This window comes from Rhinatrema bivittatum, chromosome 8 (genome assembly GCF_901001135.1).
Source record: "Rhinatrema bivittatum chromosome 8, aRhiBiv1.1, whole genome shotgun sequence".
Taxonomy (NCBI): domain Eukaryota; kingdom Metazoa; phylum Chordata; class Amphibia; order Gymnophiona; family Rhinatrematidae; genus Rhinatrema; species Rhinatrema bivittatum.
In genome coordinates this window covers 245,573,383-245,593,307 of record NC_042622.1, presented here as the reverse complement: position 1 = coordinate 245,593,307, position 19,925 = coordinate 245,573,383, and the positions used below count along the sequence as shown (strand labels likewise).

The 19,925-nt window shown below is 43.9% G+C and overlaps 2 protein-coding genes across 4 annotated transcripts in view; one reads left to right on the top strand and one right to left on the bottom strand.

Moving 5' to 3' along the window:
- Positions 1 to 907: 907 nt before the first annotated feature.
- On the bottom strand, positions 908 to 18,059 carry KXD1 (KxDL motif containing 1). 3 transcript variants are annotated; one of them, XM_029614427.1, is made up of 5 exons: positions 17,926 to 18,059; positions 16,184 to 16,297; positions 2,950 to 3,102; positions 2,242 to 2,288; positions 908 to 1,277 (listed from the first exon to the last, which is right to left on the bottom strand). In XM_029614427.1, exons 2-5 carry the CDS (start codon positions 16,276 to 16,278, stop codon positions 1,042 to 1,044), a joined length of 531 nt encoding a protein of 176 aa, XP_029470287.1. In that variant the 5' UTR covers positions 16,279 to 16,297; positions 17,926 to 18,059; the 3' UTR covers positions 908 to 1,041. The 3 variants fall into 3 exon arrangements, with proteins under 3 accessions (XP_029470287.1, XP_029470289.1, XP_029470288.1); XM_029614429.1 differs by having other exon boundaries at positions 17,922 to 18,051; XM_029614428.1 differs by lacking the exon at positions 17,926 to 18,059 and adding an exon at positions 17,291 to 17,910.
- Positions 18,032 to 19,925, top strand: part of FKBP8 (FKBP prolyl isomerase 8) — a 97,171-nt gene continuing 95,277 nt past the window's right edge. Inside the window, exon 1 of the mRNA XM_029614426.1 lies at positions 18,032 to 18,177. The gene's annotated coding sequence lies outside the window, so the exon portion shown is untranslated. The remainder of the gene's footprint in view (positions 18,178 to 19,925) is intronic.

Here is a 19,925-nt window from a genome sequence, read left to right as displayed (position 1 = left end):
AATAGATTTGCCCCGGAGTCTGTGACTGAACCATAGGCAGGCTAGTCTGACCGCCCGGGCTTCCAGTCGGTTGATGTTCCATCCCGACTATTCCTTCTCCCATTGTCCCTGGGCCATCAGTTCCTGGCAGTGGGCTCCCCACCCTCATAGACTTGCATCCATGGTGAGCAAGACCCAGGTCAGTGGGGATAGCCTTACTCCCTTGCTCAGATGGTCTTCTTTTAGCCACCATTGGAGCTGTTTCCGCACATCCTCCGGGAGCTGGAGGCGAGCGGAGTAGTCCTGGGACATCTGGTTCCATCGTGACAGTAGGGAGCACTGTAGTGATCGCATGTGAGCTCTTGCCCATGAGACCCACTTCCAGGGTTGATATGAGGCCGAGGACTTGGAATTTTCGTTCTTTGGGTTGAATATTCTAACGCTGTGCAAGCGTGTATAGAGTCCCAAACTGCTCTGGAGACGGAAAATACTGAAGAGCAGAGCTTCCTGCATGGGTATATGTACTGGTGCTGACTTCAGATTGAAATCTGACTCCGTCTCCAACTGCTGTCAGGAGCACACTATACCCATTGGTCCTGAGTCCATCTGCTACATGCTAGGAAATAAAGGGTTTTCTCCATTTCATGTCTATCTGAAAATGCTTAGTATGCCTGGCCCTTAGAGGTAAACTTTGAAATACATTTCTCTCTAGATTTTTCATCCATCTCTTAGGCTTTTCCAATTCCCACTCGCCCCTGACCCCTATCAGCAAGTGTGTCATGGAGCAAAGGCAGATGTGTGTGTGGAATACATCTATTCACCACTTGTTGTGCTTTTCAGTGTCAAACATTTTGCTTGGTTCTGCTGAAATGCTGTTGTAAGCAAAATATAAAATCCAAGAATTAAACAACGGAAGGATGACAAGAAAGCAATGGAATATAAATATAATGTAGATAGAGGAAAGTAAATTCTCCAGTTGTGCTCCAAAGCTCAGTCAGCTGCAAGAGCTGCAGTCTTTTTGTTTGTTTGTTTTTTAAATATGTAACTATATATATTTATTTCTTAGTCCTGCTCATTCACTGTCTCCTCATCTGTTAGGTTCTGTCCATTCACAGAGGGAATGTCTGATTGTCCTTGTGACAGATCCTCAAAATCCTGACTCATGGTAGGAGAAATGATATCTGGACTCGTGTCACAAGATTCTGTACTTTGCTCAGAGGTAGCAATGGTTGTTGCTGTGCTTTTCGGAATAGGATCAAAATCATCATCATCTTCCAGAATTGGCGATTCATGAATATCTCAAAGGAGAGAAAAAAAATTAAGCACATTACACAATTGTATTATTTAGCATCATTGTTAGTATCCATTCATATTCAAAATCATGAAAGGACTTGAACGGGTAAATGTAAATCAGTTATTTACTCTTACGAATAATATAAGGACTAGGGGGCACTCCATGAAGTTAGCAAGTAGCTCATTTAAAACAAATCGGAGAAAATTGTTTTTCACTCAAAACAAGTTCTGGAATTCATTGCCAGAGGATGTGGTTACAGTAGTTAGTGTAGCTAAGTTTAAAAATTTTCGGATAAGTTCCTAGAGCAAAGTCCATAAATTGCTATTAATCAATAAGCAATAGTAGCTTGGGATCTATTTAATGTTTGGGTACTTGCCAGGTACTTGTGACTTGGATTGGCCACTGTTGGAAACAGGATGCTGGGCTTGATGGACCCTTAGTCTGGCCCAGTAGGGCAAATCTTATGTTCTTATGTAGTGAATGTTACCCAACTTCTTTCCAGATTCAACACTATTACAACTTTTACAAGACCCAGTAGTAAATGAAATGGTGGAGGTTGAGGGGAGGAAAAAGGCAAGGCCCTGGGCTGACCTAGTGGCAATGTTGCATATTGCCATGCGGAAGGTGCCCAATTCCATCCTCAAATTGGGTCTTCCATACCCCCGGGTTACCCAGAGATGCTACAGAGGCAGCATCACAACTGCATCTTCCCTCTCCCCACACCCCAAGGGTTTCATAGTCATCATTAAAGGCAACATCTAGTGGCTGTATTCAGAGCCCTTGATAGAGCTCCCAGTGACCAGACTAGGATAGTGAGAGGGCGGGTTTATTAAACAGGAGGAAAGAATTCCCCAGGTAGATGCAAATAAAGTCTCATGGCACCAGAATCCTAGCCCTGGTTCCAAATGAGCCTAATGGAGCAGGAGAAAGCGTTGGCAAACCAAAAAAACTAAAAAGGAAGCACTTACTGTTAAAGGCATCTGGATACTGTTTTGCCAATTTTCCTTTCAGAGTCCTGTGAAGTGAAATATAGAATTTAAATGTCCTTTTATATACCATTATGGTATGGCATAATACATATAGCATACTATGTACAAACAGCTTAGGCCTAGATTCATCATTCTGCTAAATGACTAAATGACCAGCCACGTGAAAAAAAGGGGCAGGGGGGTGAAACTGTGCAGCCGGCCACATTGCAACACTGAGTTTTCACCCGCTGCGGTGTAGTTATTTCCCGTGGCGCTGCAGGCGATAATGTAGAAAACATTCTCGCCCGCGGCGCTGCAGGGATATAACTCCGCCCACACTCCTCCCCTTCCTCTAATTTGCATTGTACTACCATGATACCAGCACATAGCAGTTTGATGAAAGACCCGGTTTGTAAGGTCTTAAAACTGAATAAACTGTTGTAAGTGCAGAAAACCTTTCAAATATTTGACCAGCTTAAGGAAAATCGCCCCTTTTAAGCTTTGCTATCCTGCAGACCAGATGTATAAAATCCAGCTTAAGGCTTAGTGCATTATGGCACCTTCACCACTGCCAAGCAAGCACACTTTGTATGACAAAGACATAGTTAACAAGCAATAAGTTAACCTTCAAGCATTTTATCAAAAACACATCATCTCCTCTTCCCTGTGGATATTCTCCCTGAAAATACAGATCGGCATTTACATCACCTGATTCTGCGAAAGATGCTATCAAGATCCTTTTTCATCTCCAGCAGTGTCCTTGTGTGATGGAGGAACCGCTCACTCATCTGCTGCATGCGTGTATTGGACAGGTTGTTAAAGTTCAGGAGCATTTCATTGGTTTTCTCAAACCGATTCAGCCTACGCCATCACAGAAAAAAAGACAGAAAAGTAGGAGGGAGGTCACCTGCACGTGTGGGAAGAATGCCATCATATCTGGGCCGTCTACGTAGAAGACCAGTGGCAGCCTCTCCAACTAAACATCATGATTTACCTCAGTTTTAGGACCCAGCTGGTTTCATTTTTCTTTTGTTGTCTACCTGGAAGATCATAACATTCTGTCCCCGGCACAATACGGATTCCGAAAACTCTTAAACACCGAATCTCTCTTACTATCACTTACGGACACCATCCTCGTCAACCTAGAGAAAAAACAATCCTACCTTCTTATTCTTCTAGATCTGTCCGCTGCTTTTGATACGGTAAAACATACCATACTTATAGACCAACTATCCAACATAGGTATCAAAGGTTCAGCTCTCAGCTGGTTTCAGTCCTTCTTAAGCAACAGATTCTATAAAGTCAGGATAAACAACAAGGAATCTCTTCCAGTCCTTTCAGATCAAGGAGTCCCTCAAGGATTTATTTATTTATTTATTTATAGGTTCTTCTATACCGCGGTACGTATAGCAATACATCACCTCGGTTTACAGTGAAACATTAATTTAGCAACAGGCTTTACATGTAACAGTATAAAATGAACAGTAAAACAATTAATAGCAACAGGCTATTAATGATCTGCACTCTCACCCACCCTCTTCAATATCTATCTCCTCCCTCTTTGCCACCTGCTCTCAAACCTCAAGCTTACCCATTACCTCTAAGCAGATGACATCCAAATCCTTCTCCCGATTTCAGAATCCCTTCAAAAAACGATCAGCTACTGGAATGACTGTCTACAGCCAATTAAAGACTTACTCTCAAGCCTCAATTTAGTATTGAATGCCAACAAAACCGAAATGCTCATTATCTCCCATGATCCCCTCACCATCTCTTCAAGCTCCTCTCAACCAAACTCAATTAGCAAGTTCTCACCTGAAGTCAGGGATCTTGGAGCCTGGCTAGACAACCATCTAAACCTAAAAAAGTTTGTAAACACCACCACAAAGGACTGCTTTTACAAACTGCAAGTCCTCAGAAAGCTAAAACCCCTCCTTCACTTCTCTGACTTCCGGCTAGTACTTCAATCCATCATACTATCTAAGCTCGATTATTGCAACTCCCTCCTTCTCAGTCTACCCACAAATACCATCAAACCCTTACAAATGGTTCAAAACGCCGCCGCCAGAATACTTACAAACTCTAATAAAAGAGATCATATCACTCCAATCCTTCGTAACCTACATTGGCTTCCTATTAATCACAGGATCCTCTATAAAGCTCTCACAATTATTCACAAAGCAACATACAATCTTGCTCCGATCAGGTTAAGCACCCAACTCCAACCTCATACTTCATCCAGACCAATTAGAAGTGCATACAAAGGCACATTGCAAGCCCCACAGGTAAAATCATCACTGAGCAAAAGAGCACTTTCATCAGGAGGCCCCCACCAATGGAATGCGCTCCCCCCAGATCTAAGACTAGAACAAAGTCATCAGGAGTTCAAAAAAAAAGCTAAAAACATGGCTTTTCCGTCAAGCCTTCCCAGACATCTAATGCTACCTAATCAAGTCTTTAAACCCAAATTATGTGATATCTCACTGTTTTTTGCTATTACGATTTTTTCAACTGCACCTTAATTTTTGAGCTCTTTCATCTTATGTATTTACACTGTATTCACATTAAATTTACTCTCTCTCTTTTATATTTATTTTCTATATAATATTTATTACTATATTACTATGTTTAATTGGTTATCTATTCTATTTGTTCCTTCATTATTGTTATTGTTTTATTGTTATTTGTTTATTGTTCTATGTAAAGCCCCTACTCTTTTTGGGCATTTAAAGTTATATGTAAACCGGATTGATTTGTAGTTCCTACAAGAACTTCGGTCTATAAAAATTAAAAATAAATAAATAAATACTGTGCTAAGTGCCTGACCCTTCTTCTTCTGTGCTACCTTAAGAGCCTCTGTGATTTCCACAGCATTTCTGTTAAAGTGGCACCCCCCATGACTTTCTGTTTTAATCTGGGAGTGCCTTCTCCTTGCTATATCCCACAATTACCCCAGACTGGCTCAGCTAGAGAATCTTTTTTTCCCAATCCCTTTCTGTTAAATCAAAACAATAGCAATATACAGCCAAAATTAAACTGGTAAACCAAAGACAAATGAAATGCAGATCAAGTAGCTATCTGAATGTCTCGCAGGTTTAGAGACTAAAAGGATAACCTTCAAACTCTGCATGGCCAAGATACACGTGTAAATGAGCACATGGACATTTACTATTTTCTAATCTGCATGTATCTGGTTCATACAGATTATAAAATGTGTGTCCACCCATCCCCAAATATATGTCTTTGTAATGCATTGAAAGTGTGCACTTTCTCTACCTATTTTATAAAAATATGCATGTATATTTTACATGCAAAAAAAAAAATAACTTGTACCTGTAAGACCTTGATTTGCATGTGGAACTAGGTATATTTTAAAATATGCATGCATATTTGAAATCACCAGTTTTCCGATACCTCCATCAATTCACCAAGACCCTCCTATTACTTCATCATGAACAGGGATGGCTCAAGGCAATCTGCTGCCTCAGGCGAGGCATGAGATGGTGCAAACCCCCCTGCCGAAGGTATGGCAAAGGTCAAATCAGCGAGAGGGCAAAGGGGATCCTCTTGAATTTGATCTTTTTGGCGATTTGAAATGCTGGGGATGGGGGGGGGGAGGAGGGGTCAGGGTTTCTAGAGAACTGGCAGAAATAACGCAGTTCTAATATTTTTAGAAAGCAGGCAACCTTGTCACACTCCCAGGAAACCTACCACCTGCATCCCACCCTTCCCCAGCATCTACGCCCTGGGGAAGTAGGAATAGCCACTGCTATTAGTTGCATCAGTAGCATGGGATCTTCTTGGTGTTTGGGTAATTGCCAGGTTCTTGTGGCCTGGTTTGGCCTCTGTTGGAAAAGGATGCTGGGCTTGATGGACCCTTGGTCTGACCCAGCCTGGCAATTTCTTATGTTCTAAATGGGTGAATGGTGAGGGTCTGTGTGTGGTATACTCCCTCAGGGTCAGTGCAAGGGTACTAGGTACCCTTACAGCTTTGTTTCCCCACCCCTTCCCACTTACAATTAAAATGTATGCATTAATAATAACAGTTTACATTCAAAGTACAGTCTTATGAGGTAAAAATATCACTTATAGCATGCACTTTATATTTACATGCACTGCTGTGGTGCCAACCACAAAACCCTGCAAAAAAAGACACTTGGAGCCCATATAGTACTAGGGCTATTTTAACAAGTATTGGGTAAAGGCGTGGCCCTTTGAAAACCATAAGTAAACTGAACTACAATTACAATATAGTAAATCTCCCATACCAAAACAGCACTAAATGATAGCATTCAAACAGTTACAACTCCAGGTATGAAAAGGCAACCCTGGAAATATTACATCAAGCCCCCAAAAATGAATACACCTCCTCTTAGAAAAACAGAAGCAGCCAAACTACTATAGATCCTTACACAGAAACTACATGCTAGCTGAATACCTTACCTCGGTCACCCATGCAGAAAACACACTGACCCTCACCAAATTCAGAATAAAGAGACCATAAGCATAAACAGAAATGTGCAGACAAAAAATGAACTGAAAACTGCAACAAGCAAACTCTGTATGCAGTGCAACAATGGAAAAACTGAAACATTATTAGTGTCATAAAACATCAAATAAAATCAAGAAATATGATACATCGATAACAGTAAAACTATACTAATAAAAAGAATACATATTTTTAAAAAGCTTACAAATAAAACATCCAATAAGTTAAAACCCATAACATTTTTTTAAAAGTTTCCTAAACACCAATAAAATATTTCAAAACAGTAGACGTATCAAAAATATCCAATAATTAAAACTAATAAAGATAAAAAATATTCCTGTTCTCCACACCTTTGGTTTCTGTTCACCCTAGATTGTTGTGGAGTTATGCACACATCCTCTCTTACACACTCCCTCACTCATGCCAAGGTCTCTCTCCAGCTTTCCTTTGTTCACCCCAGGCTGGATGAGGTCACCAGCATCCCCCACCAGAGCCACTCTCTCACCTTTGGCTGCTGGCCCTCTTTCCTTACTTTCTTTGCTGCAGTGGCTCCTTCTGAGTCTCCCTCCGTCCTCTAGGTGTGCTATCCCATCCTTTCCCTTTCACTCACCCTTCTCCCCTCCTTTCCCTCTCTTTATTCACCCCCACTTCGCATCCTCTCTCCTCCATTCACTCATTTCTCTCATTCACTCCCTCTCACACCTCCCTTTCTTTCTTCCTTCCCCTCTAAATCCTTCCTTTACTTTCTCATTGCAATCTCTCCTATAACCTTCCAGCTGGGTCCAGCTGGGTCTTCTTTCCATAGTGTGGCCTCACCTTCCTGCCAGCAGCTGTGCTTCTGCAGTGCCCCATGGTTCTTTTGCTGGCAAGGTCTGGTCTCTCCATTGCATTGGGCCCAATTCCACCTTCCCTTTCCCTTCCACTCACAACCACGTCCCTTTTTTTTCCCTTCTCACTAACTCATGCCCCTTCCCCTTTTCTTCCTCCTCATTCACCCACATCCCCTTCCTTCTACCCCTCCATTTCCTTCCCTCTCCCACTCACTCTTTCTCCTTGTACTAGCAACTTGGGTGTTGTTCTACTGGTGGAAACTCTACTGGCACGCCATTCTTCTTCTTGCCAGTGGGGCATGGGAACCCCTGCCAGTACGTCATTAAATAGTGCTGCTGCACCCAAGCAGTGCTCTCTGCCTTCACAGCTCTCCTCCTGCCGGTGGAAAGGGGGTGACATCCTTGGGACCTCACCTGCCCATGTCGCTGAGCGGACGTTTACTTTCTTTTTGGCTGGGAAATGAGGCGGTCACCAGAGGGCCGACTTGGGGAGGCACTTTTTGCAGGCCCAAAATGTTGCCACCTGAAGCGACCACCTCACCCTGCTTAAAACTAGAACCGCTCCTGACCCTTAACTCTTCTAGTACACCCAGAAGCCCCACCCAAAAATAGCAGAAACTGAGGAGTCTGATATCAATTGTGCTAGTTAATTAGCAGTGTAAAATTGTGCAAATAAGTTCTAAGAACATAAGACTTGCCACACAAGGACAGACCAAGGGTCCATCAAGCCCAGTATCCTGTTTCCAAAAGTGTCCAAGCCAGGTCACAAGTACCTGGCAGGGTCCCAAGGGGTAGACAGATTCCAAGCTGCTTATCCCAAGAATAATGAGAAATTACTACTTACCTGATAATTTTGTTTTCCATATTGTAGACAGATGGACTCAGAACCAGTGGGTTATGTTCCCCTGCCAGCAGATGGAGATGGAGCAAGCTGATGTCACAGTATATATACTTCTGCAGTGACATCAGCCTGCCAGCATTCTCTTCAAAAGCAACTGTGGAAAGACTAGCAAAAAACTTGATTAAAAACAGACAACCATTACTGTACTCAACCAACAGGAAAACAGTGAACCCAGGCAATAAATGTATATACCCCAATCTAAGGGACTGGATGAACACATACTAGTAATCTCCTGGAACACGCAGCCACAAAGAAGGAACATTAACATAACCATTCGACAGCCAAGGGCAGGAAGCTGAGTTCATCTGTCTACACTAAGGAAAATTAAATTATCAGGTAAGTAGTAATTTCTCCTTTCCTAGCATATGGACAGATGGACTCAGAACCAGTGGGATATACTCAAGCTACTCCCTAATGGAGTGGGAGGCTGCCACAATCCAGACAAAACCGCTTGTGCAAAGGCTGAGTCCTCCCTGGCCTGCACATCCAGATGATAATATCTGGAAAAGGTGTGTAAGGAGGACCACGTCGAAACTCGGCAAATGTCGACAGGAAACGACAATCTAACCTCTGCCCATAACACTGCCTGAACCCTAGTGGAGTGAGCCCTAACCTGAGTAGACTGATTTTTCAGCAGCTACATATGCAGCCTTGATTACTTCCTTAATCTAGCGAGCTATTATAGCCCGCGAAGCTGGTTCGCCCTGTTTTCCTCCACCTTGAAGGACAAACAGACAATCCATCTTTCGGAAAGACATGTCTCTTGACATCAAAGGCACACAACAGACGATATTCTTCTGCATCTCTTTCCTCATCCAAGGATGGCAAGAAAATGAACCACTTTAGGCAAGAATGAAGGAACAGTATGCAGCTGTATGGCTCCTGGAGTCACTCAAAATGAAGGAGTCTGAAAGCTTCAACCTGACAAAGGACTTCATGTACCAGAATTCCCTGCTTCATGACGGGTTTACTTACAGTCTGCAATACAGCTGTAATTAGGACATTGAGAAACTCTATCAGCACATTGCACATTTTCATTTTTTTGGCTTTGCTGTTCTTATTCTCTGATAAGCTTTCACTGCTGTAACCTAGATTAGAACAATGGATGTATTATGTGATGGGCTGTATTACTGCAGACTCGCGAATTCCTTTCCAGAACTGCAAGTCCCAGCAGCCTCTCCTGCAGAACATGGGAGAAGTTTCACGAAAAAGAGACGGTTACATTAGGAACAGCTCCCGCCAAGATAAGGCCTGTAGCTTGGAAATTTGACGTGCAGAACATATCATCACCAGAAACACTGTTTTCAAGGTCAATATTCATAAGGAAAGGCTACACAGCGGTTGAAATGTTCGGCCCGCCAAGAAATCTAACACCAGGTCAAGACTCCACAAAGGAACCGGTAACCACAAGAGAGGACGAAGAAGTTTCACTCCCTTCAAGAAACGGGCCACATTTTGTGCACAGCTAGGCAAGAAGTAGCTCTGCATTGGAAAAGGCCACTTCCCTCTTCATCTACTGTTCTACGTAGATTGTGGGATTTACATAATCTATCATATCTATCTGCGGTGGGAGGAGATAAAGTATCTATCCATGTGATCATTTGGGAACCATTCCTGCATTGGTTTAAACTGTGCCTCTAATTGAAATATTGCTTTATTCTGTACATTATATGGTTACCTAAAGCTGTTGAAGGAGAAAAAAATCCTTTTTATTTTTTTTTTAAGGAGGCTTTGTGCTCTGCCTAGTATTTAAGACATTTTTATTTTTCTTTATGGACTAAGGACTCACTGGTTGGGATAGGGTGGGAAGAGAGTTGTAAAAGTTTAAAATTGTGTTAACAGATGGCTGGATATTGTATGAAGAATGGTTTAAATTGATGTTATAACTGTTGGCACTACTAATTAAATAAAAAAATGTTTAACAGGCCACATCAGGATGAGAAGATAAGGATTCTCCATTCACCTGGCCCCTGAAACAGACAAGAGCTGCAAAGAATTAAGGGCCAACCCACCCATCTTGCAAAAATTCCAAAATGAGCAGGATCCTAACTGAACGAGGAAGAACACCTCAATCTTCACTCCAAGCCTCAAAAACTTGCCAAACCCGCACATAGGCTAAGGAAGTGGAGAACATTCGAGTTCGTAGCAAGGTAGCGTAGTGGATAGGAAAATCAGTGGTTTATTTTGTCATAGATTATATAACACACTTATTTATAAGTATAGAAGTTTTATTTATAAGTCTGAGAACAAGCAATAAACGCATACAAGATTAAAGTTTGCATTAAAGAATATATACACAAAAATACTTCCTCTCACACAGGCCACTTCAGTAAAAGTTGCGGGAGAGCGCCCGCTCTCCTGTGCGCGCGATTCAGGGGGAAGAAGATGCAAATTAGGGCCCGCGGTAAAAAGAGGCACTAGGGACACTAGCACGACCCTAGCGCCTCCTTTTTCTCAGGAGCGGCGGCTGTCAGCGGGTTTGACATTCAACGCTCAATTTTTCCGGCATTGGTTCTCGAGCCCGCTGACAGCCACGGGTTCGGAAAACGGACGCCGACTAAATTGAGCGACCATCTTCCAACCCGCCGGCCGATTTAAATTTTTTTTTTTTAAATTTTTGATTTTTTTTAAATTATGGAGCCTCCAACTTAGTATCGCTATAATATTAAGTCGGAGGCTGTACAGAAAAGCAGTTTTTTCTGCTTTTCTGTACACTTTCCCGGTGCGGCAAACATTAACGCCTACCTTTGGGCAGGCATTAATTTCTGAGAGTAAAATGTGCAGCTTGGCACATTATTGTATAAGGGGTAAAGCTAGCGCGTCGAAAACATGCGTCCAAACCTGGGCTAACAGTGCGCTCCATTGGAGCGCACTGTACTGTATCGGCCCGACAGTTCCCAATGTGAGTCTGATATATCTTTGGAAATCTGGGAACACAGCACCCTGGGAAACCAGCAACGGCTCATCAGGCACTTCATTAACCACTGGTAATGTCCAAAAGCTATTTTTCTGAGCTGTTCTTTCTCTGATTTCAAACAGCTTGTCTCATGTTGCTCTTTTTAAGTTAATTCTTCTGACCTTTGCCCTAGATTCTTCTCTGGGCGACTTGAGCCCCAACTGCCTATTCTTATCACATCAGCAAGTAGTTCGGTGTGGCCAAGTGGCTACTGCCTGTTTACCTCTGATATCTGCACAGTCCTGAGTAACTGCTCTTTAAAATAATCTGATCTCATGACTTGTTTTTTTGTTACAAGCAGGTTAAAAATGGCATGTTTATTCTCAGAACTTATAGGCCTTATATCAAATAATTACACTAATAATATCAGTGAATTCTCTGCTTCATTACTTTCTATCACGGTACAATATTCTTCACGCAAGCTAACAAGGTATTCTTCAAATTACCAACAGCGTTACTGGGCCCTCAATTTTTTAAATCCTGCCCAAACCCCTCCCCTTTCCCTCATTTAAATGTTAAAGTTGCGACACGATAACGCACGCAATAACTACTGCGTCACAACTTTAAAATTTAAATGAAAGGGGAGGGGTTTGGGCGGGGTTTAAAACATGTATGCACTGTGGGCAATAACGTTTTACATATTATCGTCAGCAGTACCACCGGAAATAACTACACCTTTCCCATTGGTGGTACGGGGCAAACATGTGTAACACACCACTGCGATGCGGCTGCCTGCTCAATATCACACCAACCCTTTTTTCCCGCAGCTCATTCACTTTATTTATAGCAGAATGATGAATCCAGGGGTAACTGCTTAAAATAATTTCCCACAGATGGCGATCACTGCTGAAGAATATCCATGCTTCAACAAGCGAGCCCTCCCAAGGGTCATATTATAAGACAAAATCAAGTTGGATCTTCATGAAGGACAGGCTCCTTCTGCAACAGATTCTTGTGTGGTGGAAGACAAAGGGGGTCTCTACCAGGAGTCTTCACAGATCTGCATACCATGGTCTTCTAGGCCAATCCTGTGCCATCAGGAGCACTAACCCCTGTGGCCTTCGATCCTGTGAACTATTCTGCCCAACATGGGCCATGGGGGAAAGGCATACAGAAGCTTGTCTTCCAGCCAGACCTGTACGAGAGCATCGATTCCCAAGGAACTCTGATCTGTTCTGCAACTGAAGATTGGAGGAACCTTAAAATTGTGAGAAGTCGCCAGCAGGTCTAGGAACGGAAGGCCCCAGCGATCCACTATGAGCTGAAACACCTCGTCCAACAATATCCATTCTCCTGGGTCCAGACTCTCCCTGCTGAGAAAGTCTGCTCTTACGTTGTCTTTTCCTGCAATGTAAGAGGCTGAGATCTCCTGGAGATGCCCTTCGCCCATTCCATAAGTTGGTCTATTTCCAGCGACACTTGCTGGCTCTTGGTTCCTCCCTGCCAATTGAAGGATGCCACTGTCATTGCGTTATCCAACATTACTCGGACCACTTAACTCTGCAGTCTGCTGCTGAACTGCAAGCATGCCAACTGGACCGCCCGGGCTTCCAGGCAATTGATGCTCCAGAGAGACATCTATATTTCAGTGTCCTTGTGCTGTTAGTTCCTGATAGTGAGCTCCCCAACCCTGGAGACTCACATCTATCGTGAGTACCAACCAGTCTGGTGATGTCAGGGAAATTCCCTTTCACAGATGATCCGCTTGCAACCACCACTGGAGGTGAAAGCAGATTTCCATGGGCAAGTGGAACTGAATCGAATAGTCCTGAGACTGCGGGTTCCAACGAGACAGCAGTGAGTGCTGAAGAGGCTATGCGCTCTCGCTCATGGCACTACTTCCAGGGTTGCTGCCATCAAACCAAGTACCTATAGATAGGACTACACGGTCGGGCGTATAGTGTTCACCAAGACGCACCTGCGACATCAACTTCTGACCTTGGAAGATGCTTCAAAGTCTGAGAAATCAGGGCCAGCCGTTTATCTCTATGAAAGAACCGCAACATAGTCCTATACGGTTCCAGTGTCAGAGGAATTTCCCTGTCTTCCAGAGAGTCAGGATGTGTCTTATCAGTGTCATCCAGATTCCTGTCGGAAATACAGCTAACTGAGGTGTGCTTTGGCGCCTAAACATAGTACTGGAAGAGGGAGAGGCCACTGCTTGAGAATCTGCCCTGACAGGATTGGCCGGGGCTGAGGACTGCACCTGAAGAAAGGATTGCAATCCCTGAAACAATTCTACCCAAGAAAAGGCAAAAGGATCCATGCCAAAACCAGAAGACACTTGTGTGGGGCCCATTGAGCTGCCATCCCCTGCTGAAGAACCAGTCAAGGGAGTTCCAAGGTCAGGCAAGTTCTTAACCAGGCCATCATCAGGCTGGGAAGAACCAGGCTTAGTAAAATCAGAGGAAGATAATTCTCCCTGAGCCTCTAAGCAGCGCTGACACATGTTAGAGGGCACTCCAGGCTGATGAGATGCCTGAATATGACAGTCAACACAGAGAGAAAAGGCGGTTAGGTTTCTTGGTCACCGGTGCCATTAGTTCATCAATACGCTGTGCACCTAGCCGATTCACTCTGAAAAAAATTTAAGCGCACAAAATTTATGCACACAAAAGTTAGGCGCCCCAAGTTTATCCGCCGCAAAACTAAGCACACTGTCACCACGCCAAACCTAGGTGCACAACCAATATGTATTAAGGTGTGCGCACAGGCAGCGTGCCGAAAACAAACTGGGTGCCCAATTCGGATGCACAGCCGGATGCACTTCCACACACTAGTGGTCCTGTAGAGGGCAGTCGAACGAAGGGAAATGTGTAACGCTGCCACGGCCTACCTCGCAGCAATACAGGAAAAAGGCTAACAGCAGGGCCTAGCCCACCTGGCCTGCTCAACCCACCAGGCTGCCCAGTTCCCTTAACCCCCATGGGAGCAGGAACAAACATCAGAAAGGTGCACTGAGCACGGAGACCAGAGAAAGTCCTACAAAACCCCTCTACTCTGTCTCTGACTTTTTTTTTTTTTTTTAATTTAACTGAGCTCAGCCCTTCCCGGCTGAGTACAGAGACGGTCTCTGGCTGCAGGAGGAAGGGGCATCTGCCGTCACAGCCGTGCTCAGCTTCCTGAACCCATTGCCTTTCAGCTGTTCAAACAGCTAATCCTACGCTGGCTGAAAAACCAGTTACCAGATCAAGGCACACACGAGGGACCACGGATATCACCTCAAGAATTCTCAACTGGGGGAGGAACCATTTGGTATCACCACAGGAGAGTAGGACTTTCTTTTTAAAACTCTCCTTCTAAAATCCGAATCAATCCCCGGTAGGGAGATGCACACCCACCATTTGCTGGAGACAGAGAATACTGGCAGGCTGATGTCACTGCATAAGAACATAGCAAATTGCCATACTGGGTCAGACCAAGGGTCTATCAAGCCTAGCATCCTGTTTTCAACAGGGGCCAATCCAGGCTACAAGTACCTGGCAAGTACCCAAACACTAAGTAGATCCCATGCTACTGATGCCAGTAATAGCAGTGGCTATTCTCTAATTAATAGCAGTTAATGGACTTCTCCTTCATGAACTTATCCAAACCTTTTTTAAACCCAGCTATACTAACCGCACTAACCACATTCTCTAGCAAAAAATTCCAGAGCTTAATTGTGCATTGAGTGAAAAAAAATTGTCTCCAATTAGTTTTAAATGTGCTACTTCTAACTTCATGGAGTGCCCCCTAGTCCTTCTATCATTTGAAAGAGTAAATAACCAATTCACATTTAACTATTCTAGACCTCTCATGACGTTAGTTTGCTCCATCTCTATCTGCTGGCAGAGATGCATAACCCACTGGTTCTGAGTCCATCTGTCTACATGCTAGGAAAGCAGTGGATTTCTGCAACTCTACCTTAATAATGGTTAATGGACTTTTCCTTAAGGTATATGTCCAAACTTTTTTTTAAATGCAGCTACACTAACAGCTTTCATCATGTTCTCTGGCAACAAATTCCAGAGCTTAATTATGTGTTGAGTAAAAAAATATTTTATTAGTTTTAAATGTATTGCCTAGTAACTTCCTTGTGTGTCCCCTGGTCTTTGTACTTTTCGAAAGAGTAAACAACTGATTAACTTTTATTCGTTCCATTCCACTCATTATTTTATAAACCTCTTTCATATCTCCCCTCAGCCGTCCCTTCTCCAAGCTGAAGAATCCTAATCTCTTTAGCTTTTCTTCATAGGGCAATTGTTCCATCCCCTTTATCATTTTGGTCGCCCTTCTCTGTTTCCTAGTGTATTTGCGTAAATCTCTTACAAAATAGCAACTTATGTGCGTGCCTCTTGGCCCCATCTTAGAAAGCCCCTAAACTGCCCCTTTATATGCAGGCAAATGTGTGTGCAAAACCAAAAATATGCACGTACTTTAATGTTTACAAAATAGCATGTACGTGCATACTTGAGGCAATTCATGGTAGAAAGCGGAATATCAAATGTCAATAAATAAGTAAATATATGCTAATTTTCCACTTGTATTCCTCTTGAAAATTTACTTAGTAGAATATTAAGGCAGATCAAGACTGTAAAGGCCATCTAATCTGCTCAATGTGCTTATTTTTTTAAATGCCATATGTCCTGGCTGATTTCTGGCTTTCCTGTCACTTCTCAACTCTCTGAGCCTATTTCATGCCTTTAGTACTACTGTTTAACAGTAAAGTGAAAAAACATACATAGAATGTACTTAAGGAATGACAGAACAAGATTCTGTTTACTAACATGTGTCTCTGTGCCAGGATAATGGCATTCACATCTTCTGAGTTCACCATGCTTAACATCCTGCCACAAAACACCCCAGAAGCTGTTGGTTCCATTTCCTTCTACTTTTGTAGCCTGTAAGAATAGATAACAGAATAGATTTATGGGCGTTACAGATAATAAGCTCCATACTGAGCCACAGGCAGATCAAGTAAATTATCTGGATAAACTTATCCATATAAACTGGATATTCAGCGGCACCGAATATACCTAGTAACATCAAAATTATCTAGGCAAGTTGATCTGGATAAATTTAAGACTGTCTCATGGAATGACCAGACTTGCTTGGATAACTGAATATTGGAGTTAGCCAATTAATTTATCTGGATAAGTTTGGCCCACCCTGAAACATTCCCAGAATGCCTCTAGCTTATCTGGCTAAGTTTATACAGCTAAAAATTTATTTAGATAAATCAGAGGCAGTTGGCATGGCAGGAAATTCAAATTCCATGGTTTGTCCAGCTGAGTCCTAAACTTAGCTGAACAAACTATTTGACTATGGATCTCAGTATCTTTTTCTATGCCAACACAGATTCAAAAGTGAATCTTAATTGTACTGTTTAGTATTTGCTTTGTGTGACTTTGAAGATTGAAAATTTATATGATGCACAAGAATCAAAAGCTGAGATGAACAAATTCAGGAAGTGTACAGAAAACATTAATGAACTTGATTTTCTCAAGGACTTCGTTATGAATTATAATGGGTTAATGTGCCTTGTAAAAGATGACTTATGTGATAAGAGATGCACACTACATGAAATCTGACCAACCACAAGTGCTCAGATTCACCATTCTCTTATCAAACTGCACAGATTCTGACCCTTACACTATAAAAGAAATCATGCCACAAGACATACTGAAATACAAATATTGGGGATCTTGAAATGAGGATAAAAAACGTAAACATAAGCCTAATTTGAGCTCTTCATATTTCATCATACGCTTTCAATAGCCATTTTGTTTATGATCTGCTGACATATATCTCTAAAACCTCACAAGCAGTCAACACCAACATGACCCAAGACCACTGCAGTGTTCAGGAAAAATCCGCCATGACTTCAGTGATACCTTTGTTGCCGGAGAGATCTAGCCCATGTTTTCGAGGAAGACCAGAAAGTTAATGGGAAGAGGACGGGCAGGTAGAAGGTAGCTGACTATTGGATACTTTTTGTGTAACTAGGCAAGAATGGAGAACTAAGTACTGCGCTTTAAATCAGGAGTCAGCTGCGTGTATGCGAAACCTGCGAAAAGCTCCCTCAAAACAAGGACACAATGGCAAGCAACTCTGTGAAATCCTGCTGGAGCCAAACTCAGTTCCTGGTCATTAGTGTTCAGCCAGTAATGATTTTGCTTCTTACGACTGGCAGGGCTCCTCCAAGCCCGGGACTAACTCGGACTTTCCATTAGAGCCCTGGCGCCATCCGGTCACTTTACTTCCAAGACCCGGCGGCTTTACATCTTGTATATCCCTTCCCATACTCGGCAATGCGCTGGTAAGAATTCAGAGAAGCGAAAAACGCCAGGGAAGACTCACGCCTTCCTGGCAAGGAGCCCTTCCATAGTGAGGGCACAAGTAAAGAACATGGTCCCTTCCACCGGGCTCCCCAGGTGGCGGCTCAACACCCCCCCCCCAATCTCCCGGCTGGGGAGATTCTTGCCTGGCAGCGGAGCTTCATCACAAACCCGACCCCGCTCTCACCTACCTGCCTGGCTGCCAGCCTGCCTCGCGCTTCCGGGTCAGACGCCGGCGTCGTGGCGTCAGGGACGCTAGGAACCGCACCCCCTCTTTTGCGCGTGACACGCTCTTCCGGTCCCGAGCAGTGAGGGACTGGCGCGGGGACCGGAAGAGCGGCTGCAGCCGCGGGGGGCAGCGAGCGCCGCTCATTTACTGTCCCCCCGCTGCTCTCTGCGGTGCTTCAGTTCTGTTCATCGCCGCTGTGTCACCCTAAGTAAAGGTGAGGAAAGAGGTGGGCTGGGAGGGAGTTTAGAGTCGCAGTGGGCTATTGGTTGATGGGCAGAGAGCCATAGGGCCTAAGTGTGCTTCGAGAGGGCAAAGTGCCAGAGGGGAGTGTAGGATGCTGGGAGAGGGCAAAGAACCATTGAAGGACTCTGGGAGAGGACAGTGAACTAGAGGGGAGTGTAGGGGTCTGAGCGGGGACAAATTCGTGAAGAGGGTGTATGGAAGTGCAGAGAGGGGACTGAGAGCTACGAGGAAAGGGAGGTGTAGGATACGAGGAGAGGACAAAGAGCCAGAATGGAATGTAGAGGTTGTTGGGAGAGCTAACAAAGGCCGTTTGGAGAAGTATGCAGACAGAAGGGAATGATGGGGTAGCATGAGGCAATGAACAGTAGGAATAGGGCCGTGGACAAGAAGGTTTACTGACCTGATTGCCAAGCAGGGATGGGGCCAAATGTTTTGCCCTGTCCTTTTGATTCAGTCTGGGAGTATTTGAGGCCAAAAACAACTTTTGCCTGGGGGGTGTTTGTATGGTGACTGCCTTGAGTGAGAAAGAAGTTTTAGATAAGTACCTGAATGTAATCCATTTTAAAGTGCCTTGAAGTTATTATATAAAAAAAAGGCACAGGGTGATGAGAGATGGTGAAAAAGATTGCGAGTTGGAAGTGATATTGATGTGAAGAGAGAGGCAGAGAGCTGAGATGAGGTGCAAGTTCACTGCTAAGAGTATGAAAAGTTTAAGCAGTATGGCAATCCTGCCTACTAAAGAGCTGTAGTGAAAGCATCAGGGACAGGTGCAAAATATTATAATGTAGTAAGACTCCATAATCCTGTGCATATGAATTTCAGCATAACTTTTGAAATGCTGGGACAGACTCCACCACAATCCAGATTCTTAGGCTTTAAAAATGTCTTTTTTTTAATGCTCTCATGTTTCTTTGTTCATGCCTAGTATGTGCTCTCAAAGGTGCATGTTTTTTAAGACTTAAAACTTCTTATGGAAGATGAAAAGTTCTGGAAGGCTGGCTGGCAATCAAACTTGCTGCCATGTGGAGGAACCTGGGATTGATTCCTGGCACAGGTCTTCCATTCCCTAAGTTGCTTGGCAATGCTACAGAGGCAGTGTTCACAGCCCCGGTGGGATGGAAAGTGTCATAGTCATCACACAATGGCAGCATCTAGTGGCTGGATTTAGGGACCATGATTGCATGGTTCTGGAAGGAGCTCTTGCATGTGGTTCCCTGCAGAAGAATGTTGCTGCAATGATTGGAATAAAAGATGTTGGGAGTGGATAGAAAATTAAAGGAAAATATGCCGAGGTAGATATGAATGTGGGAGGTATCTGTGGGAGAAACCTCTCTTCGAGAGAGGAGCAGCCTGGAACTGTGCTCAGGGCTCCTATCCCCTTGCTGGGGTTGGAGTCACAAGATCATCCCGGTCCCGCTGGAAGCTCCGCCCCCACCCTGAGGTCATCGGAAGGGGACGGACCGAATTACCTTAAATTGGAGGAAGCTACAGCGTTCTGTGGAGGTATCTGTGGGAGAAACCTCTCTTCGAGAGAGGAGCAGCCTGGAACTGTGCTCAGGGCTCCTATCCCCTTGCTGGGGTTGGAGTCACAAGATCATGCCGGTCCCGCTGGAAGCTCCGCCCCCACCCTGAGGTCATCGGAAGGGGACGGACCGAATTACCTTAAATTGGAGGAAGCTACAGCGTTCTGTGGAGGTATCTGTGGGAGAAACCTCTCTT